General features: G+C 41.5%; 1 protein-coding gene across 2 annotated transcripts in view; it reads right to left on the bottom strand.

Moving 5' to 3' along the window:
- Positions 1 to 24,457, bottom strand: part of LOC148034096 (small G protein family protein / RhoGAP family protein) — a 47,584-nt gene extending 23,127 nt beyond the window's left edge. Inside the window, exons 1-5 of one of the 2 annotated variants that reach the window (XM_087682094.1) lie at positions 24,227 to 24,457; positions 23,861 to 24,120; positions 23,286 to 23,596; positions 4,267 to 4,320; positions 4,153 to 4,168 (exon numbers count right to left, since the gene is read on the bottom strand). In XM_087682094.1, the coding sequence (XP_087538220.1) occupies positions 4,153 to 4,168; positions 4,267 to 4,320; positions 23,286 to 23,596; positions 23,861 to 23,918 (439 nt within the window). In that variant the 5' untranslated portion in view covers positions 23,919 to 24,120; positions 24,227 to 24,457. The remainder of the gene's footprint in view (positions 1 to 4,152; positions 4,169 to 4,266; positions 4,321 to 23,285; positions 23,597 to 23,860; positions 24,121 to 24,226) is intronic. The other variant, XM_087682095.1, reaches the window with a different exon arrangement.
- Between the last annotated feature and the right edge of the window lie 389 nt (positions 24,458 to 24,846).

Raw genomic sequence — 24,846 nt, 5'->3', positions numbered from 1 at the left:
ATGGCCTAACTTATGGTGTAGTGTACCTATTCTTATGGCCTAACTCATGGATCTAGTTTATGTTTGTAGGGGTGCACAAACTTTGATTGAGCAGGAGATCCTAACACCTGGCATTCCCATGGCAGCTCTCTCTTTACCTTGGGCATGGCATCCATTTCTTGGGGCAACTATAAGCAGGAGACGATGGCTACTTCCACGGCTGAGGCCGAGTACCGAGCTCTTTTCAATGATACCACACACACTATCTACTTGAGGAGCTTCCTAGCAACACTTCATTTTCCATACAACTCTCCCACCATTGTCTACTACGACAACCAAAGTGCCATTGTCCTTGCAAACAATCCAATCCTTACTCCAGGAATACGGTATGTTGAGTCCACTTTCACTTCACCAAAGAGCAAGTTGAGCTAGGCACATATACCTAGAGTTTGTGCCTTCATCCGATAATTTTGCATACATATTAACCAATGAAATCAATCAGTCTCGATGTTGCAATATATTCTACCCAAAATTGGCTTGCGTACACCCTTCTCTACTTCTTCACATTGACGAGGAAAGGGTTGGCAAGGATTCCCTTCCAGTTTGAGAGGGAGCAGCCTTTTTCTCTTGGTGGTGATAAGATGTTGTTTACAAAAAAAAAACGACATTTTAAATATTGTATTTTGTTTCTTCATCCACATCATCAAAATGACATGATTGTAAAAGGATGCTTGTGTAAGTGAACAATTTCCTTATGAGAGCATTATCCAAGGACACCATTGCATAGCATTTTGCATGAGGATGATCATGCCTACATTGCCTCTTACATAACTCCAATGCATTGACATTTTGTTATTGTATATATACATCCATATGTATTTATTCTTTTTCTGTCTTTCTAAGTTGTTGACTCTAGATTCACCATATTTGCGGCATTGCACCTAGCAATCTCCCTTGGTTGCACTTCCTTTTTGTCTCTCCACATACCCACCATATTTGCTTCACAAACCCTTAGCCTATTCCTTCATTACCGACATCCGATAGTGATAGGGATAGCTTGCTTATTTTGTGAAAGCCTTTGGGTCTAGCTACTAGTCTCCTATCTATTACTTAATTGGCTGCCACCTCTACTTTTTGAAACACTCATTATCAAACAACCAAAAAATAAAAAAATAAAACCAAAAAAAAAAGATTCACTATGGTTCCATCTACCTTTGTAGGACTTGGTAGCCATTGGGCAGCTGACATGCACCCGTTTTCCGATGCCCTAGCTAGGGTGACCACTTGGACTTTCTTAATAAAATAACCATCACCTCTGTAGTCTCGGTATGCCACTGGCAACCACCGTGCACCCTATGTCTCATGCCCTGGCTGCTTTGGGATGGGATGCCTTGGGGTAAAAATACATAAAAACACCCAAAAAGAAAACCCTCAAAATTTTGGGTTAGTCTTTCTTTCTAGCTCAGTTTTGGAGCCTAAGAGGGGGTGTTGAGCTAACATAAGCATTACACGTTGAATTAGCTACTCAAACAGCCCAAAAAATGCTTAATGAAAACCATAAAATTGTGCATGGTTCAAGAGAGTTTTAAAACGGTGTACGGTACGAGGTCCCGAAACTTTTGATAAATAGGTAGGCTACCCTCCATTCAGTCCAATCTCAATTTTCCAAGTTTCAAGCCCCCCAACTTCACTTCCACACCCTGATTGCAAAGGACATCTCAGTTGAAGCTACCCATTGCTATTTACATCTATCAAGCGCCTGTTTTCGGCCTCTATCACACAGTCTACATCGTTTCTATTACGTTTGCTGATCAACCACATCCTCTACAACTAGTGACCTGAACTACTATGTTTGTGATCTGCAACTACTATACAGATTGCCACATCATCATACCTGTGCTTTTTACTACCATCAGCCTGCAACATCATCATACCTGCGTTTTTGCTGCCATCAACGTACCATGTCATCATCAACTTGCTGAATTTGCAATTTTTCGCTCTCCTCTGCCTATCTAGTACCACACACTACTGTGTTTGCTACTATTCAACATTTGGAGGCTGCCTTGTTGCGTTTCAAGATCCATCAAGAGTAGGACTCACACTCCCACTCAACACCTCTGCCTTGGTTCTCGAGACACAAGTTCAAGGTACAATTTTCATTCCTACACAATTTGTTTGCTGCATGCATGGTAATCACAGAACACATGTTGCTAGCACTCAAATGTGAAACAGCTGAAATGTTTCAGTAAAACATGAAACGCCCTAAGTGAAACAACTGGTTGAAACAAAATTTTTAAATGAAAAAAATTTTTATTTTATTGCTCTTTTGAGAGTTTTTACACACTCTACATAATGTATAGGATAGACATCATTTGTTGACAAATTCACATAGTATAAATATGTAAGTTGCAACTCATTGTTCATAAAGAAAACTATCTCATATATATTATTCAATAATTTCACTTGGCATTTCGCTTGGGACTTGTCCAAAGGTGAAACCTTTGTGGTTACCTTGGCTGCATGAGCATTGTATATTCAGAGTTTAATCATTGATTCAGATTTCCACTGTGTTCATTGTCTTTGAGTTGCCCTAATCCTAACTATGTTCTTTTGAGTTTATGCTTTGTCATACGCTTTCATTTATGTTTCAGCTATAGGGTATTTCTTCACACATCCATCCTTGTAACTCCATAAATAAAAGCATCGCAAGAGTGCTATAACATGTTGATATTTGAAAGAGAAGTGCGCATGGCTTAAGGGGCCATGTCAAAGCCAAAATCGCTCACCTATTTGCATCCTTTTTTTATCATGTTTTCCTAGGTCAAGACAATTATCCAATCTTGAGGTAAGAAGTCGCAAACCAAGAACTAGTCTCTTCCCAAAAATGCCATAAGGAGTATCACTTTAATTAAGTTACACAACTCAAATGCAAACAAATCATGCTATACTTTTACGAGAAGGAAAATACAATCACAATCCAATCAAGTGCTCTAGACAATTAATGTAATATATACACACAACCACAATTTTGCATATGCCTTTCTTAGTTCCATTTTTTAGCATCACAATGCTTTCCATCAACACTGGCAAGGAAGTTATAGGCTTTGGAGGGTTTGACTCAATGCAAGTACACTAAAGGCACATTGTGAACGGATAGTTACTCCCAATACGGTCCATACAGGTTTTGGCTCTCAACCAAGGTTCCTTTTGAGTTTAAGAATTCATCATCATGAGTAGAATGATGTACACCTAGTTTCGCGTGTTTTAAAAAAACGAGCCATTCAACTTTTTACCTTCAAAATCCATAAGGTGAAAAGGTCTCACTCATTTGGGATTTCTAAAAGTAGTGTTTATCCCAACATCAAACTTCAATACAAGATTGGAGGAATGTAAGTGACAAGGCTAATTATTGCACTCAATCACTGGCTTGACTTGATTTGATAGCTCAAGCCAACACCCATTGAAGCACTTGGGTAAAAAAATGCTTAGAGTTATTAATGGCTCAAATGACTAAAGCCTCAAGAACCCAAAAATAGTCTCCCCAAACTGCATTCGGGCCTATACTTCGTTACATCTATTAGCATTTGTATAAACACTACCTACCTTGGACTTTCTTGATGGCTTTCTCACAGCCACAGATCTGACAACTGCAGCATCAGATCTGAAAATAAACGCCTGCATGTGGCACCCAGTCAGTTTCTCCAGATTGGCCTGATTTTGACGGCAGCAGCATTGGCACCAAACAACATGGCAGAAACATGGGGTTTGGTATCAACAGCTGCACCTGTATGAGGTGGATCTTTATCATAAAATGTCTCCAGCCATGGTTGAATTTGGCAAGAGAAATCAATCGTCGTATTAACAGAAGTGATTAACAGTACGAATGATCAGTACAACCTAATGATGTTTTTAGCTGGTTGATCAGGATCAAAGTTATATCAAAGCAACATGATTGATATGATTGGTACTAATCATTCAAAGTATTTGAGATGCAATAGACAATGTATGAAGTGTAAAACATGATCAATACATCTGTAGGCAATTATAACAGGTGTCAAAACCTTTAGACATCACAAGGCACCCAAAACCAGAAAATCCAAGCCGTATAAGGTATGTCTAACTGAAATGAATTTAAAACTTACAAGGTTGATCAAGAAGTTTCAAGATTCCCACCTGTGTTTGCTTGTCCCTACAAAATTTACAGCCATTATCTCAGACATTATCTCAGACATTATCCCATTCTTAAAGCTCGATGGCAATAACTAATTACACTGAATGAAATCCAACCTTCTGCCAACGTTCTAAAATACTTCGACTTCTTTCTGCCACACGCTTTGCAGCCTGTTCAGCACAATAAAGGACATATCAAGGGCCATAGCTTCTTGACACTACAACATAAATAGGGTCTAGACAAGAATTACACTAAGAAAAGACTCAACAGCTTTATTACACCAAAGTTGTACTTTGCAATATGCATCACAAGTGGATGGTGTGAACATACATGACGAAGAAGTGAAACAAGGTGACAGACACCAACTGCCTACATTAAGTGTTGCAAAAAATAGTAATAGTAATCCTAGTAGGATCATTTTAAGACGCAAGAAAGCAATGCAATGAATCCCAAACTTTAAAGTTGAAAGCATAATGGGCATTGTTAAAGTAGCAAATCATACTTTACAATCTGGGTAGAGTTTCTAATTGAAATCTAAAATGAATACTCACCAAAGACTTTCTCAGCCAATATGAGGTCCTTTTATGAAGTTAGTGGTAATATTTATAAAAAGGTTCTTACAATTTGGTCCATTAGTGTACACAATTAGGACTACGCTTGACCAAGAAAATGGAGATTTAGTCCATGGATTAGACATGTGTATAAGTACGAGTACAGGTTTCCATATATGTACATATACAAATACAAGTAACCATGTACACATACAATGTTATGTATAAATATGTGCATGTATATGTATCTATGCATGTGTTAGTACATCTATATATAACCATGTACATATCTATGCATGTGTTAGTACATCTATATATAACCATGTATATATCTCAATATAACCATGCATAAATACTTGGATGTTTGTCCATATGTGTGCATTTGCATAAGTTAATATGTATAAAATTGTTGTTAGATTCATATAAGACCAATAGATGTGTCAAAGACAACATTCAAGACATCCTTTGGCCTTTATGAGTTTCTTCTCATGCCATTTGGGTTTATAAATGCTCTTGTCACATTCAATCGGATGATGAACAAAATCTTTAGACCACATAGAGCATTTGTGAGTACATTCTTCAATTAAGAATAAGGAGGAGCATAGAAAGCACTTCGACATAGTGTTTAATGAGCTGCATAAGGATCAGTTAGTGATCAATGCCAAGAAATGTAAGTTCTTTTTGCATAAAATCCACTTTGTGGTGTCATAGGGACGTGAAATTTTGAGATACTCTAATCTTGCCGCTAACATTTGATTGAGGTCTTAATCAAATGCGCAAGGTTGTTTAGCACCTGTGATGCACATGACAGTTATTTCATGGTAATAGGCCAAGGACCCCGAGGATGCAATGGATGTCAAAGGCAAAAGTTGTAATAAGTTATGCCTAACAAATACTAGGTGGTACCCAATGTGAAATTTTGGCCTAGACCAATTTTTTGGCCACTAATGTTGGTGGCCACATTAGAGACTAGGCATTAATTAATTAATTAATTAATGCCCATACTTGGAAGACAAATTGGCCTAGCCAATTTAATTATTGGCCAAGTGAAATTACCACCCTCTTCGAGGAGGAAGGCTAGTTTCATATGGGGCATATTGTATCAACTGATGGGGTATGGACGAATCCTGTGAAGGTTGAGGTTGAGGCAATATAGTCATGGCTACACTTGCAAAATGCGCATGAAGTTCACCGCTTTTTGGGCTTACATTCTTACTACTAAAAGCATGTTTGGCGCTTTGCTGAAATTACTTCTCCATTGCATGCTTTGCAAAAGAAGGGTGTTTCATTTAAATGGAGAGCAATGAAAAATTCAACATTCAAAAAGCTGAAAGAAAAGATGACTTAAGATACTATGCTTGTGCTATCTGAGCTAAGAAAGTCATTTGTTGTACAACGTGATGCATGTGGAAACAGCATTGGGGCTGTTTCAATGCAGGACGGTTGTGCAATGGTATATGAGAGCCATGTTCTCCATGATGTAGAGAAGAATTTCCAAGTCTATAAGAAGGAATTATTAGTTGTAATTCATGCACTTTCTACATGGAAACGCTATCTTTTGGGGGCTGATTTCACTATGCAAACATATCATCATACAATATGGTACTTTTTGACCCAAACGAAGTTCTATGAGAAAGATGTGAGATGGGCCTTCCTCTCAACGTTTCACTTCCACATTGTGCATGTTGATGGCAAAAAGAATGTAGCAATTGATGCACTATCAAGAAACCCTCAGATTTCAGCAATTACTATGGTCTATCGCACTAAGTTGGATAGCATGAAAGATCAACATACTGCTGTTGAACTTTGCTAATGTTTATGGCCAGCTTTGTAATAGCCAAGGGTAGCACTATGTACCTAGGGATGGCTTTTCGAGGGCGACTTTGTGTTACAAACCAATTGAGGCCAAAGGTGTATCAGAAGTCGTGCAGCAATGGAAGCATAGACAAGTGCTAAAATAAATTGTTGAACACAAGACAAAAGAGAAAGAAAACAGAATAACGCTACCAAAGAAGAGAACTCGTAGATGTGCTCGAGAAATGGAATCCATATACCAAACAAGAGAATGACCGGTACGATAGTGAGTCACTGGCTGTGTGGGCACTGGCACTTGCTCCTCTCTTCAACAAGTTGACCACCTAAAGAATGATGATCATACAATGAGGAGGAGAACAAGCCCCTAAATAAATAGGCCCAAAATATGCCAAATATGGCGGCTGGTTAGCCAGCATTTAATGCTGGCTGGCTGGCATAAAATGCCACAGATGCCACACAAAAAATACTAGTGCGCCCAGCCACATATGCCTAAATAATGACTAGTGCACCCAACCCGACTGGCATGCACAAACTCACACGTGAGCTGACAATCCTACTAACACCCTCTCTCAGATCATGGGTGATCTAATACAATACAATGCTACAATGATAATGACTCATCACGATCCATAGAACATAGAACTACCACAATAGAACCGCGGATGCCCAAGTCGGTGATCAAGCCACCACCAAGGTGCCTCGGATAGAACTTGATGTCAATGTTAATCGTACCAATTCCTAGAAATAGAGAAGAGTCATAACAGATCTTTGTGTCTATCAACAATGTCTAGCAGTAGCATATAAGACTATCCTTTCAAAAATGCCTTGAAACATACATGACCAAGGATTCCCTGCCTTCGGCCAAGACCACCAATGGGTCCCCTCATGTGAGCTCGGACTAGGAGCCAATCCTGCTCTCTATCAAAGAAACAGCCCATCACGAACCTGGATGTTAATCCCAACTCCAAGATTTTAACTTGCCAAACTTTGGTTGATGCATCAAGAACATCCCTCTTTGGAACTTGTCCAACTATATACCTGTATAGATGAGGCTCAACTACTCGATCTCACCGCCCTCTTCACACTCCCTCTCGGGCACTAGAAAGTCATGAGGGATGACCGCATCACCTATACTAGAAAGCAACAAAGGAAGGGGCGGTCAAGCCCTTTCCTTGGTCTAAAGAACCGTATCCTATCATAAGGATGTGAAATATTAAGATGTTTTAATCTTGCTGATAATATTTGATTAAATTATTAATCAAATGTGCAAGGTTGTTTAGCACATGTATTGCACATGGCAGTTATTTCATGGCAACAAGCCAAGGACCTCAAGAATGCAATGGATGTCAAAGGCAAAACTTCTGAAAAGTTATGCCAATTGGGTTTTAGTAGTCAATTGGTATCAAATGTGACCCTAGTACAGTGGTTTGACCAATAAGTGTCAATGGTGACAGTAGGGACTAGCATTAATTAATTAATTAATGACAACCTAAGAGTCAACATAGGTTGGGGACCACTTCAAGTTGCAAATGGCCTAACCAATTAATTAATGGCTGGATAATGCTGGAAAATGGGTTTAGAAGGCTACCACTTGACAAAAATGCCCATGAAAGACTAAAAAACGTCTTGGGAGGCTAGAGAGAGCCATTCAAAACATTCAGCCCGCAAGAGAGAGGGAGGAGATGCTGCTCGTCTAATCTACAGCCATTGGAGGACCTTTTGAGGCAACCAAGGGCAAGAGAGGACCAATTAGCAGCACGCAACAGCAATTTTGAGGCTTCTTGGAGCTAGCAACAGCAGCTGATGGGTGAGGACAACAAATTCTTGCATCCCTAGCAGTAGGCGACAGCTCCTAGGCAGTATTTGATAGGCTGCAACCAATCTGAAGGCCTTTCTTGTGAAGAATTCCTGAATTTCTCTCTCTTTTGGCATTCTCTCACCTTCTCCGACTTGTGTTCAATCAATCTCAGTATTTCTCAGCCTTTTGGATCAGATTTCAGTCAAATTTGATGGAGAGCAGAGAGATCTCTACTGTAAATCCTAAATTTCTATAGAAATTAGGGTTTGGAAACCACCTCGGGACCTAAGCCAATTGGTGAAGGCATTGTATACTGAATTCAGCAGCTGAAATTTGTGTAATTGTCAAGGAATTCATATACCAACCCATTCATTGTAATTTGGAGTAGCATTTGGCTAGTTGGAGATTCCATTTGTGCAAGTCCTAGGTGAAAAATCAAGAGGCAATTGGCCCGAATTGATTGCTGATTGTCGCTACGACAAAAGGGGCTTTTGCAACAACAAAGGAGATTGTGAATCTCGGCTTATACTCATTCCTTAGCAATCAAGTTAAAGAAATACCGAAAGGGGTACTAGTTTTGGGGCCATGTCCAAGATTATCAAGGTAATTTGTGCATTTTAGGTTATGTTCATTTGTTGAGTATTGTAAATTAGTGCTTAATCAGGAAATTAACATCCTATCTAAGAAGGAAGGTTGGTTTCAGATCCCTTCATCGACTTGGACTTCTCCTTTGTTGAGTATTGTAAATTAGTGCTTAATCAGGAAATTAACATCCTATCTAAGAAGGAAGGTTGGTTTCAGATCCCTTCATCAACTTGGACTTCTCCTTTGCTGAAGGATTGGAGTAGGAGTCTAAGGAAGAGTTCGACTCGTCGAAGAAGTCCCCATCTCGCTTCTTCTCCTTCTTCCGTGAGGTTGCTAACTCCTTGCAGTCCTTCTGCAAGTACCCCTTCTAACCACAGTGATAACATTGAGCCTTTGACTTCTTCTTCCTGTCACCCCTCTTGGAAGCTGTAAAGGCCCATTGAAATCTCCATAATGAGATGGAAACCTCCCCTATAAACACAAAGATGCCTAATGCTGAAGTAGCATCAAGGACGTATATGTGAATTCGCCACTCCATCAAACTCCGAGGGGAGCTTGTAGAGTACCATTCCCACAACATGTGTCTCAAGAAGGGCAAACTACATGTGTCTAAGTTGGTTTTGTACCTATGTAACACAGAGCAAAAATGACTAAATGGTGTCCTTCGGCTCAAACTTCATCTGTTGAAGCTATCCATAAAGGGTCACAGCAAGCATGGGGAAAGGTGCCTCATAAAACATTTGAAGCTTTGACCAACACCGAAGCAGTTTAGAATACGCACAGGCATCGTCTAGATCCCATGTAAACACAACTTCCTCGTGGTTGTCCTCATCAATTGTCTAGAAGAGGAAAAGGACATTGAGGCCAAGGAATAGCTCCACATACAATGTACCAAATCCGCTTTTGCACAAACCAGGCTTTCATCACAACACTTCAAGTCAGATAGTCAAGTCCATGTAACTTATAATCTGTAGAAGTGCAAGGAGGAGCCATTGAGAGAGGATAAGAAGAGAAAAATGTATATAGAGAGAAAATACAACCAAACCAATAGCAAACTTCACAAAATGAGAGTTCACATGCAGTATAACCAAAAATCTAATTAGAAATGAAGGCCAGCTACTACAAAATGAAGAAAAACCAATCAAAAACTGCTAGAAACAGCAAAAACAGCCTGCACAAACAATCGCATAGCTACAATTAGGGGTAGAAAATGAAAAACGCATGCTAATTGAGCATTTAATGCAGCAAATGGACGATTGCAGGCTGGAATCCAAGCACAAGCTGAAAATGCAAGTAGTTGGTCTGAAAAAGTAGGCCTGATCAATAGAGGGAAAAAAGACCTACAATCAGCAAAAAATTTGCAACAAGAATCTAGATCCTACAATCTAATACCATGTCAAAAGTGGTAAACAATGGAAGCAAAGACAAGTGCTGAAATAAACTGCTGAACACAAGACAGAAGAGAAAGAAAACAAAAGAACACTACAAAAGAAGAGAACTCAAAGATGTGCTTGGAAAATACAATCCATATACCAAACACAAGAATGACGCGTACAACAGTGAGTCACTGGTTGTGTGGGCACTGACACACTGGCTCCTCTCTCCAACAAGAAGACCACTTGAAGAATGATGATGGAGGAGGAGCCCTAAATAAACAGGCCCAAAATATGCCAAGTATGGCAGTTGGTCAGCCAACATTTAATGTTGGTCAATTGGCATAAAATGCCACAGATGCCACCCAAAAAATCACTAAAATAATGACTAGTGTGCCTAGCCCAACTAGCATGCACAGACTTAGACATGAGTTGACAATCCTGCTAACAAGGTGATGACTAAGAGTTATTCTCTTTCTTATGCATGACATAGGGGTATTGATGCTATAGTCGAGGTAGTAGAGCACTTTGTCTATTGGCTTGCTTTGAGGCACAATGTAGAGCAGTTTGTCTATACATGCATCATATGTCAAGCAAGTAAGTATTACAGGTAGAAGAAATTGGGTTTATTACAACACTTGCCTATACTAGATAGGCCTCGGCAAAGCATTGCTATGGATTTTATATTTGATCTTCCTAGGACACCGACAAGGAATGATGGAACATGGACTATCATTTGCAGGTTCATTAAGCAAGCCCATTTCATTCTAGTGAGAAAGAAGATAAAGGTTGACCACATGGCACAATTAGTTTTGCAGCATGCGATTAAGTATCATGGCATGCCAGAGTCAATCATTAGCGATCAAGATCTACATATGACTAGTTTGCTTTGGATGGGGCTATTTGAGAGCATGGATATCATGCTGAAATTTTATTCGTCCTTCCATCCGTAAAGAAATGGTCGGTTTGAAGAGGTAAGCTCCATTGTTTTAGATCTCTTAAGGTGTTGTGTATCAAAGTATAGGACATAATGGGTGTAGTACTTGCCTTTCATACATACTAGCCCTTCCACGATTTGAAAGGGGCTATTTGAGAGCATAGGTATCATCCTGAAATTTTATTCATCCTTCCATCCGCAAAGAAATGGTCGGTTTGAAGAGGTAAGCACCACAGTTTTAGATCTCTTAAGGTCCTATGTGTGAAAGTATAAGACACAATGGGTGCAATACTTGCCTTTCGTACATATTAGACCTTTCTAGGTGTTGAAGAAGATCAATGATGTTGCTTATAAGTTGAAATTGCCTCCATACTAGCAAATACATGATGCCTTTCATGTTAGTTTGTTGAGGCCTTTTCATGGTAATGGGTCAGAGGATGTTAGGCTGAAATTGAGCTAGAGGTTGAGGAGCTGAATGAGACATTGGTACCTAAGTAGATTTTGGCAAATAAAGAGAGAAAGACCAAAGGTAAAGTTTCAAAGAGATACCATGTGAAGTTTCAAAATTACTAATCAATGGATGCTAGATGTGGATGGAAGAGAGTGACTTCGCAAACTACCCTCAATTGTTATAGCTTTACCTCAATGCCTTGTAGTTGGAACCGACGAATTTGGATCGGGCTCAATTAGGTTCAGTAGGGCAAGGGCCCAAAGCATTGCTTCATGCTCAAGAGGGAGGTAGCATTTCCACTCTTCCAGTGACAAACAACTCTAATGTATAGTGGATCACAGATGTACTCAGCATGCATCCAAGGTATTATCGCTAACAATATGTCGACAATGGGATCACTATTCACTGTACTAGTCACTACAATAAGTATACATATGCTATGATTTTTCATCTACAGCTTTGAAACTGTACATTTGTATTAATTGATGATCATCAGATAAGTATTTGGCAGTAGCATGGTTCAGCAATAGCGGCTGATGTTGTTTTACTAGTGATGCCTTATTGAAAATTCCAAAGCAGTATATTTTTCCTTGGGCACATGGCAATGCAATCGGGGACTATTCCAAGGGTTTAAAGGGGGAGGCCGATCACAAGGATGTGAAATTTTCATGCTTTGTTTAGCATTTAATTAAGTTGTTAATCAAATATGCAAATGTAAGGAGTACATATGATGTGCAAGTTAGTTATTTCACAATGATAAAAACAAGGACCCTAAGAAATCAGTGGGTACCAAAAGGCAAAAGTTGTAATAAGTTGTACTTGACAGGTACTATGTTCCTTACACTCTAGGATGGCTGTGATGGACACCCCCCCACTACCCCCAAACACTCGCAAATCCCCCACACGACCTTTCAAACCTAGGGATATCCATCATCTGCTTATGGACTATCAACATGTAGAGATTTCCATCCTCTGCTCCACATGTTCCTATCCCTCCACCATGGGCTCCTCATGCGGTTACCATGCCCATAACCAATATGCCCATGCCCACATTTGGAACCACCATGCACACTTCTCGTATGCATGGTGGGCACTCTAGGATTCCTTCCCAAGTGTACTCCACTCCTCCACCCTATCCACCCTACCCCAATTACACACCACCTCTATCTTCTAGCACTACCACTCCTGTAGCAACAGCCAAGAATGCCTTCACGAATAAGACTCGTTTTAACGGGTCGATTTTGGTCAAACTTCATGCAACAAGTGCTTGAATCTCACAAACTTTGGGACCTCGTCCTTGGTACCAAAGAACCTTCGATTAGCTCTTTGTACTAGAGCAATCAGACAAGTGAACAATTTTCCCACGAGCATCATAGCACCTGATAACCCTGCATTTTCAACATCTACTGCTAGGCGACAAGCTACTATCATCTCTCCCACCAGACAACTATTGCAATACCTACTTTTTGTTGTTCAACAGGCCATTTGCATCAGCAAACACCTCTCGTTGCCTAACAATTCTCTACCTTGGATGATCGGTTTTCAGCCTTCCTTTGGTGGTACACTACTACCTTTACCAGATTCCAACGTCCGACTATTGTGTTTTGGTGACCAGCCTACTGCCCATCATCATTCAGCACTCTCTCATCTCCAACTAGTGGTCACAACACTTGGGATCCATCTCTGGTGGACGTCACTCTCCAACACTCCATTGCTCTACACTTGGGCATTCTATACACTCTTACATTCATTTACTTCAAAGTTTCTTCTCTTTGTGTTTGTCTCTATGTTTGAGTTTTGAGTTTTATGTTTGCATTTTGCATTTTGCGTTTACGGTTTGAGTTTTGCTTGTAACACTTTCTACATTCTGTTAGCAATGATCTTAGAGAAGATTTTATGCAAAGCTCCATTGCTCTACACTTGGGCATTCTATACACTCTTACATTCATTTACTTCAAAGTTTCTTCTCTCTGTGTTTGTCTCTATGTTTGAGTTTTGAGTTTTATGTTTGCATTTTGCGTTTTGCGTTTAGGGTTTGAGTTTTGCTTGTAACACTTTCTACATTCTGTTAGCAATGATCTTAGAGAAGATTTTATACAAAGAATCCCATAATAGAAACAAGCATGCACTAATTCAAAGTCTAGAAAAAAGGGACCTTTGATAACAAATGAAGCGCTGCAATCTTCCAATCCATAGGTATGCAATCCTATCTCTAATCATGTCGTCCACACAAGGATATCCATCCTCTACTTATGGACTGTAATCACACATCCCTTGGGTCACTCCTACACAAGGCTTTCCATCCTTAGCTCCCTATGTCCCCATCCCTCCACCTTTGGCTCCACAGGCAGTTACCATACCCATACCTAATCCGCCCTTGCCCACATATGGATCTATTGTGTACACTTTTTGAATGCATGGTGGATACTCTAGGATTCCTTCCCAAGAGTGCTCCACTCCCCCACCCTATCCCTCCTCTTCACTCTATCCCCATTACACACCTTCACTATCTCCTAGCACTGCACCCCTGTTGCAATAGCCAAGAATGCCTTCATGGATAAGGCTCGTTTTAACAGGTTGAATTTTACCACTTGGTTGAACTTCATGCAACAAGTGCTTAAATATCAAGGACTTTGGTACCTTGTCATTGATACCCAGCCTGGACCCTCGATTAGCTCACCTTGATCATATCTGTCAATGGAGAGCCCACAATGCTACAACCAATGCTAAGTTAATGCAAGGATTGCTTCCTAAGTTCCACTCTCCATTATAGCATTTTTCCCTCACATATAAGCATTGGAGTCATCTCATTGACCACTATGCAGCTCAAGATCGCACTCGACATATCAATCTCAATTTTGAGCTTCAAGAGTTTTCCATTAAAAAATGAAATGATTTAAAAGTCAAGTTGGCTGAATATCAGCAATTACTCGTTGGATTTGCCACTACTAGCTCCCCGAAGTCAAACGACAATCAAGTCACGTTCTTCTTGATTAAGTTGCCCAACAAATCCTTCCATTTTATCCAGCACATTATCTCACTATCTAAATTGCCAACCTTCTACAAGTTTGAGTGCTAGTTCTTGCATTATGTGAGGTTGCACGATCAAGTTCACAAGAAGTCCTCCATATACATCTATTCAGAGGTGCGAGGGTTGGTTCTCTCTTCTCCAGGAGGGAAAACCACCACTCGCAAGAACTCATAAGATGCGAAGATAAGCCAAAACAAAGATGACATGACTTCCTCTGATGAAACCAAAGAACCATGACCCCTTTGGCAGCAAATTCCTAAGAAAAATAGATTTTGCACACACTGCCAAAGGTCGGGCCATGTGGACAAGGAGTGTTGCACCAAGGCCCATGGTCTTCCTCCTAGAAAGTACTGCAAACTGCTATGACTACCTCCACTCCAACTGTCCAGTGGGGCTATGCCTCCTGCTGTTACACCATCTGCCCCAACAACTGTTGGATATGTGGCATGCACACAGTCTCAACAGCTATCTCGTTCACTACTCCTCAAGGATTAGCTGATTGGTTTGCTCGCCTATTGCACTTTATGCATCCATTCCTAGGGTATCCACTGCACCTTCTAGGACCCCTTCCTTGTCAAAAGATGATGTACCAGCGAGACAGTAGGGTTTGCGGGGAGGAACACGAAGTGAACTCAGCAAACATGGAGAAGAGAAGAGAAGAGAGAAGAAACTCTAATGAATGGAATGATGAGGTTCCGAATCATGGAGTGAATGTGATACAAGGGACGAAAGGTGCCATAGCACAAGGAAGATGATGAAGACAGCCACGAACCACGAACTGCAATGTCCTCCTGAAAGAGTGTGAGGGTAGTGGAGAGGCTGGAGAGAAGAGGTGATGGACTGAATGAATTAGCCGTGAGGAATGAATGAGAGAGTGGCCTATAAATAGGCACAGTCAGTCTAGGATAGCGCCCCTTTTTGGACTGCAAATCCTAAACGCAAAACGCAAAAACGCAAACTGCGGGTGAAGGGTGAAGGGTTTCTCAACACCCCCTCTCAGGCTCAGAAAGGGGAACAAGAGAAGAGTGAGGTGGAGATGCAATGCTACATACTGAATAATGCTCATGCAGCAAGTGCCACTTGGATAGTGTCCCTCGTGGGGAAATTGTTCATTGCCCAAGCGCCCTAGTACAAAGATGATGAAATAGGGAGAAACCGCCAGCTGGCTAGGCAAAACCACCAATCTGCAACCAACACCACCAATTGACTGGGTGGAACTACCAGTCTGTAGCCAGCGCCGCCAACGGCAATCACCTGAAAAACGCAAGCAAATTGGGTGTAGCCGCCGGCAGCAAGAGCTGAGCTGCTAGGGCAGACATGAAACAGCTGCCAAGATGCAAGGTGGAGTAGGCCAATGAGAGAGGACAACCGCCAAGAGCTGGACAGAGCCGGCCAGCGGTAGAAAAACAGCCACCAAGAGCTAGGTAGAGAAGGCGGAGGTCAGCCAGCTGCAAACGCAAGCTAGGCTGAGCCTTGGACTGGTTTGGCTGAGCTGCAGGGCTGCAAACGCAATTTAGAACAGCCGCCAAAAAAAGTGTTGATGCAGCAGAAGAAAAAGAGAAGTGGATGCCGAACCCGCCACCGGTCTTTACCTTCACTGGACTGGAGGATCTTCGCTGCTAGGTGAGCAAATCCAACTCTAATACCATGTCAAAAGATGACGTACCAGCGAGACAGTAGGATTTGCGGGAAGGAACACGGAGTGAACTCGGCAAACATGGAGAAGAGAAGAGAAGAGAGAAGAAACTCTCATGAATGGAATGATGAAGTTCCAAATCATGGAGTAAATGTGATACAAGGGACCAAGGGTGCCGTAGCACAAGGAAGATGATGAAGATAGCCACGAACCACGAACCGCAATGTCCTCCTGAAGGGGTGTGAGGGTAGTGGAGAGACTGGAGACAAGAGGTGACGGACTGAATGAATCAGCCGTGAGAAATGAATGAGAGAATGGCCTATAAATAGGCACAGTTAGTCTAGGATAGCGCCCCTTTTTAGGGCTGCAAATCCTAAATGCAAAACGCAAAAACGCAAACTGCAGGTGAAGGGTGAAGGGTTTCTCAACATTCCCCACCTCGCAATACGCAATGATGGCCACACACTTAGCCTTTCCCTTTTTAGGCTTCCGCTACATACTTACATACTCATTGCACTGCGCTTAGCTTTGCTTTCTTTTATTTTCAATTTTGTTTTTGAAGCACCTCACTACTTATCTCAGTGCTTGCAGATTTTGATCCCTTTTGCAAGGTTTTGTATTTCAGTATAGGGCTAACATACAAGCTTGCACCAGTCCTGAGACAGAAGATGCATGTCGTTCCTTTCATGGTTCCATCAACTTGGAGTTTTACGGTGAGGACATGAAATTTTTTAGATGCTTTAACCTTGCTAATCACATTTGATTAATTTATTAATCAAATGTCCAAGGTTGTTTAAGCACATGTGTTCCACAAGGCAAATATTCCATAGTAACAGGCCAAGGACCCCAAGGATGGGTGTCAAAGACAAAAGTTGTGATAAGTTATGCCGACTGGGTGGTTTTTGTTGGTCAATTGGTATCAGATTGCACCCTAGGCCAATGGTTTGCCAACAGGTGTCGGTGGCGATACTAGGGACAAGCATTAATTAATTAATTAATGCCAGTCTAAGGGTCAATAGAGATTGGGAACCGCTCTAGGTTGCAAATGGCCTAGCCAATTTAATTATGGATAGGTACATTTAATTTTGGATAGGGTCAACAGGACTTAATAATTTTTAGAATTACTTCATTCTAAAAACTAATTAAATGGCTGGATAATGCTGAAAAATGGATTTAGAAAGCTACCACTTGGCAAAAATGACCATGCAAACTAAGAAAACGTTTTTGGGGGGTAGGTCTTAACCATTCAATCAGTTTTACAACTTGGAAGAGGGAGAGAGATTTGTTGGTCCACTTTCTGATTAGAGAACAGTAATTTGCTACAAAAAACAACCATCTAGGGGCCTCGACAAGCAGGGGACAGCAAGAAGTCACCTTCCAAGGGCTGTCAACAGTATTGCTGATCAAGTGATAGCATTCTGGAGGTACCTGGCAATAGGTGACTGCATTTAATGCACGGAGCAGCAGGCAGCAAGCAGAATTTAGGGTTTTCTTGCGAAGAAAATCAGATTTCTCTCTCATCTTGGCTTTCTCTCATCTTCTCAAACACATTCTCAAGAGATCTTGGCATTTCTCAACCATTTTGAGCAGATCTCACACAAATTTGGCAAACAGCAAAGAGATATCTTTTGTATACCCTAAATTTCTGCAAAAATTAGGGTTTGACAGCCACCCTAAGACCCGTGCCAATTGGTGAAGCCATCGTACACTGAATTCAACACCTGAAATTTGTATAATTGTCAGGGAATTCAGATGCCAACCCATTCATTGTAATTTGGGGCAGCCTTTGGCTAGTTCGTGGTTCCATTTGTGCAAGTGTTGAGTGAAAAATCAAGGGGCGATTGGCCCGAATCGATTGCTAATTGTTGCTACAGCAAAGAGGCATTTTGGAACAGCAAAGGATATTGTGAATCTCCATTTGTACTTGACTTCTATCCTTGTTTTTCCAGTAGTAGGGATGCTTCATCATCTTCATCCACATGGTTCTCAACACCACACGAAGTCGGACATCCTCAGGCTCTTCCTTCTTTGGCATCGACATCCAGGTTAAGAGGGGGGTTTTACCCTTCTTGGTATTCTATAAGTTTTAGCACTTCTCTTCAACATCGGCCTTTCCCCCCTATTATACCTTTCCCTATGCATTGCATGATTTCATCATCTTTGTACTAGGACGCTTAGGCAAGTGAAAAGTTGTTTCCATCAGCAGATTACATCACATCCTTCTTCACATGATTCTTCATCACCTTTCCCTCGTCATTGACATCCTGGAGTGGTTGGATATGCTTGTACTATTTTGTGATGTATTGGGTGTACCATACCTACTCCCATCTTCTAGGTCACTATTACTTACTCGACCGCCACCCCCTAGAATTAACTTTCCACCCAAACAAAAAAAAAAGATTCAATAGGGTTTCATATACCTTTGTAGGGCTTGATAGGCCACTGGTGGCCTTTGTAGTCTTGGTAGACCATTGGGCAATCGACATGCACCCTTTGTTCGATGACCTGGCTACTTCGAGGTGGGAGGCCTTCAGATAAACATTTTAGACCTTTCCTTTTCCGCTCAATTTTGGGCCTAAGAGAGGGGTGTTGAGCTAAAATCACGCATTATAGCTAAGTAGCACTTTTAAATAGCCCCAAAACATGCTTAATTAATGAAAAATGTAAATTTGGTATGCGGTTCGAGAGTTTCAATGATACCCTAGAATCCTAATTATTTGGGACACCCTTCAACATCTATAAATAGACAAAATACCCACCATTCAACCTTATCCTTTGGTACAAGTTTCTCACTCTGCCGTGCAGATTTCAGCCATCAACTACCTACCATCTGCATCACCCACTGCAGCCCCTCACTATCTAGCCCTAGGGGGCTTGTTTTCAACCATTGCCCTATTGTTCGAAGGTCTCCATCTGCAGCCATTGCCCTACTGTTTGGGGGTCTCCATCTACTGCATTATCATAGACCCTAATAAGCCAGCGTTTTCAGCATTTTCTGCCAATCCACAAGCTGCTGCCATCTCTCATGCCAAGCAACTTCTACAATACCTACGTTTTTGTTGTCCTACAGGCCGTCTACATCAGCAAACACCTCTCTTGTTGTCGCCTGATAGTTCTCTAGTTCGGGTGATCAATTTTCAACCTTCCTTTGGTGGTACACTGCTACATTTACCAGATTTCAACCTCTGACTACTCTGTTTTGGTGACCAGTGGTGACTAGCCTGCTACCCTTCATTATTCAACACTCTCATCTCCAACTGGTGATCACAGAACCTAGGATCCGTCTCTGGTGAATGTCACTCTCCGACACTCCATTGCTTTGCGCTTAAACATTCTATACACTCTTACATTCATCTACAACATTCATTCACTTCAAAGTTTCTTCTCTTTGTGTTTGTCTTTGTGTTTGAGTTTTGAGTTTTGCCTTTGCATTTTGTGTTTTGCGTTTAGGGTTTGAATTTTACTTGTTGCTTTTTGAGTCTTTATGATGTGTTTTCTTGGTGCAAACCCTAGCATATCTTCACAAGATGCTTTGGGATAACCATTGCTAGCCTTCTCTTCTTGGCTTGGTTTTGGGCCTAAGAGGGGATGTTGAGCTCAAACATGCTTTACAGCTAATTAGCATCTTTAAAACAGCCCCAAAACACACTTAATTAATGAAAACCGCAAAATTGGTGCACGATTCAAGAGTTTTAGCCCCCAAAACCCTAATTTTTGGAGCACCCTTCAACATCTTTAAATAGACAAGCTGCCCCCATTTAGCCTCGTCCCTTCGATGCAAGATCTCACTCTCTATTGCATTTGGTCCATCTACCATCGCTAGCCCACAAATTGCCTCTTGCATGCATTCAACACTCCAACCAAGCAATAGGTGGCACCCCTTCCTCTTCATCGGGCGTCAGTGTGCAACCTGCATTTGGACCTTTTCTACTCCAGGCAGCAGCTAGCGACCATCTCTACCCTACTAGCAGCCCTCTTATAAGTGCATTTGCAGCTTACTACTGCCATTCACTGCTCAAGTATCATCCACAACTGTTGCCTCAATCTTCTGACCCTCTAGTGATCAGGGTTTAGTATTTTCCTCTTCTTCCACACTCCAATTGGTGGTCATAGCACTTGGGATCCATATCCGATGAACGTTACTCTCTAACACTCCATTGCTCAACCCTTGGGCATTTTGTACTCTCTTACATTCATTTACAGCATTCATTCACTTCAAAGTTTCTTCTCTCTCTATTTGTCTCTATGATTGAGTTTTGAGTTTTATGTTCGTGTTTGCATTTTGCATTTTGCGTTTTGGGTTTGAGTTTTGTTTGTCATTATCTAAGTCTTTGTGTTTCAATCTTGGTCGTACATGTTGTGTTTCCTCCATGCAAACCCTAGCATATCTTCACACATGTTCCAACTTCCATCACGTCCCAAAATGCATCCCCTTGTGGCAAGCAGTCAAAACAAAATGGGCCAGTTTTGAGACGCATTTCATAGGCATCCAACATTTCAGGATGGAATCTCCGTGTCTCGCGCCCTTGTCCTCTACATCCCCTGTTGCTCTACACCACCCCCACCATCTCCTAATCCTCATATAGCATCAATACCATCACCTTCACCCACACTCAATCTCACTCCACTTTCTCCAACACAATCTCCCTCTTGTCCAAGTGTTCCCATCCCAATACAAACACTAGGTGGATGCTATCACAACGAAGCTGTTGTTGCCCATTCAAAGGATTGTAGGATTGTCACTATCAATGATTGACTATCGCCTAGCAGCTACTCATGGCTATCAATCTGCTGCCCACCTACATTTAGCTTCTAGAGGTTGATATCATCAGCTGTAATAGTCATCATCACTTCTGCTGTGTATTTTATTAGCTGGATATCTACATGCTGTCACCTGGTAGCTGCAGCTTTTCTACCCCGATTTAAGCAATTGTCTTCATCAACAAGAGCTGCCGTCTGTGTTTTGGTGTTTCATCCCTTCAACAAGGTTGATGACCATCATCTGCTGCTGCTCTCATCTATTTGGAGCAGTCACCTATCAGCTACAGCAGTCTATCATCTCCTACACAAAGCACATCACCATCACATTCTAAAAACTGCATTTGTGTTTTGTGCTGCTGCTGCTGCTGTTATGTATAGTGGCTTATCCTCTCGAATAGTTGCCCACCTTCCTAGAAGCTCTATTCATCACCAGACAGCTGTGTTTGCTGCTACATGTCCTTCCATCAGCATGCAGTTGCCTTTTACTACTAGAGCCCCTAGAGGTTATTCTTCTTCATCACCTTACAATACAAAGACTAGGTTCCACTCCCTTCACTGTTGCCCACCTTCATCCAGCTCCCTTCATTGTTGCCTGCCCTCATCCAATATCTTATTCGACATACCTTGTGAAGATATGCTAGGATTTGCATAGAGAAAACACAAAATGTACAAACACCATTAAAACAAATATGAACTTGGACAAGTACATAAAATGCAAAAGAGATAAAAATGTATGTATGAATGTTGTAACTGAATGAGTGAAGAAGATCATCTATATGCGGTGCTCAAGGAGTGGGGACGTCAAACAACTATTGACTCTTTTAAGAATGGGCTCAGGGAGAGTGCTGAGGAGTGGTGTCCTACACGTACAGATGCAGCAGTACCACCAAAAACTGAGGTAGATAAAGTAGATCATAGCTGAGCGTGATGTGACACAGCAGCCAAGGGCCAGTCGGAAAAGAAACTGACTGAAAATCCGATGATAATGATGAAAAGTCTGAAGACAATGAGTTAGAACTGCAAAACACAGATCACCGAGTGCTGTAATCAGTCCACAAAGCAAATCCCAGCCAAAATGCAGGAATGAGATGGTCAATGAGGATCTGCAGCAGGCCACCAGCTGAATTGAGATGAAATCACAGCCTTTAACCAGATCAAGATGGCTGGGAAACCTCCAAACAGAGCAGCAGTCAATGATGGGCTGGCAAGCATAATGCAGCAAATGGAGCCACATGCAGGCAGGCGTCAGCTGGTGGAGGGCCATGGACAGGCTGGCGGAAGCCTCTAGAGCAAGTGGTGATGGCAGGCAGCAAGGGCAGCACTTTCAGATGGTGTAGATGAGTGTAGACTGATGGCAGCAAAAGGCTGAGGGATATGAATAGGAATCACATGAAGAGTGATGTGCACACTGAGTCCCTTTTATAGAACATCTTGGCAATCTTGAATGTAATGTAAAGAAATATGAGTCAGGACGTGACTTTCAGATCCTGAACAAAATTGATCAGCAAGGACATCAACCTTAATTTCTATATTCCATGGATTGCTTTCTAAGAAAAATAAAGGCTCAGCTGCAAGCAACTCAGATGACAATAATCATAAGGGTGAAAACCAATGCCCAGTCATAAAAACATTTGACATGACCCTGTACAACTTTTCTTTCCAGATGGCATTGTGAGTGGCCCAGCTGTAAAGCTATTATCACAAGAATCTGAGTCACTCTCTGCTGTTCGAACAGATCAAACTTGCAGTCAAATTGATCAAACTGCCACTGAATGGGACTGCTCAATATCTTTGATCAAGAATTTCACACAAGAAGACCAAATATGATAAATGTGTACTCATACCAGAGAGAAGAAATATGATGTACAAAACACAAAACTCAAGAACGTGACACAAAAATGCAAGCAAGGAAATTGCCATACAGAAGACTACTTTTGGAAGTGAAAAGAGAAGTAAGGGTTCGAGACTAACATGGAAAATGACTTACCCGAACCCTCTGTTGACAAGTGAGGTTGGAAAATGACAATAAGATAGAGTATACTCATTTCTGACCCAATTACAAATGAGCACCTCACTTTAGCAAGCCTATTCCCTCATAAACAATTAAACATGGGACTAATGTTCAACAAAACAGGAAGTGAGGATTCAAGAGAACAAATGAGCAACTCGCTTTAGCAAGCCCATTAAAATGATTAACCTGTTCAACTCTTGTCTTCCCAACTGCCACCTTCTCTTTAGTTTCCAACAAGCTTCTCTTCAGCAAAACACTCGTAGAAGCTGCAGCAGACTTAAGGCGATCCTGAACAGTCTCCTGTGAGGAAAGATTCTGCTGTGACTGCTGCTGCCGAGCCTGTTGTAGTAAAGCCCACCTAGTTCGCATTGCTGTACTGGCCCTCTCAGCCACCTCCGCAGCCAGTTCTGCCACTTCGGCCACACCAGTTCCTGCATCTTTCGCAACATCTCCAACGAAAATGCTTGCCGTTTGCGTCACATCCTTCAGCTTAAAACCTGCATAGCACTTACAGTTAATATCTGAAATGAATGGGATCAAGATGTTTGAAATGAAAGCATCAGATCATGCATCTTTAAGAAGAGATAACATGAGAGATCCAGATACAACTTCTCTCACACCAGCCTCTTGGTAACAAATCTCCAATGTTCTAACCCACAAACTTCAAGCATTCAACACAGAGCTGCCACAAATTTATGCGGCCTTGATTCAGCCAAGTATTCATGGTACTGACAATAATGTGAGATTTCCATCAAGCATACTTGAGAACGAAAAGAAACCACTTGCTCTGTCACGCCATTGGGCTGTCCCTGCGGCCATAACGATGGCACAGCAGTCCACCTAACAGCTGCAGCTGAATGATTCGGATGAAAGCACGATTCACATCATCTGATTATAATAATCCGGGAGTAACTGATACACACGTCTGTGTGTCTCTCTTTCTCTTTCTACTCCAATCCTGATACCAAAAGGACACTGCGTATTATCACAATCGACATAAAGTTCAAACAAGAGCCTCGAGCTGCACGATTGGAAACAAGCAAAGATCGTCAGATTTATCAGAGATCTGCCTGCCGAGACCAATGAACGACAGGCGTTATAACGATGGGATTTGCAAATTTCCATACCGGAAGGAAAAGGTATTGTGCCTTTACGAATCTCAGCGTTGCAGGCAGCCAAGACAAGACGGTGGCTCTGCACTTGACATCATAAGCTTGTCCTTCCGAAACACAAAGAAAGGGCGATGAGTCTCCGCCTGAGGAAGGAACAGGAGGACTCATCAGGCGGAGTCAAGAGGCGACGAGAAGGACGAGGATGAAGGGATTTTATTAACATGAGATGAGATGAGATGAGATCCTGTGTGTGTGGGTGGGTGGGGAAATTGTCCGGTTTGCATTGCACTTTTTTCACCTCGGCCATTTATTATTTTATTTTCGTGTTGGTTTTTTTATTTCATTGGTTGTTGCGGCAGTTCCGTTTGTGCATCGGTTCTCTCAGACAGCGACTTCAAGGCTCATATCCATCATGATTCATATATACACTTACATCCATTTATCTTTTATTTCATTCTACTTTTCTACAGCAATATATCCGAATATTTTAATTTTACTTTTAATCACAACATATATATTATTATGGTACCGGCACAACACCCCATACAAGGAAAGTCAGGAATCCACCCCACCAGCTCCTTCTTGGGAATCGAACCTCCTTACGCGATGATAATTTCTAAGAAGATCGTAAAACT

This window comes from Lygodium microphyllum, chromosome 7 (assembly GCF_053477565.2).
Source record: "Lygodium microphyllum isolate KBCC chromosome 7, Lygodium_microphyllum_v1.1.10, whole genome shotgun sequence".
Taxonomy (NCBI): Eukaryota; Viridiplantae; Streptophyta; class Polypodiopsida; order Schizaeales; family Lygodiaceae; genus Lygodium; species Lygodium microphyllum.
The sequence above is the reverse complement of the archived record's forward strand: the minus strand, read 5'-3'. Positions and strand labels throughout refer to the sequence as shown.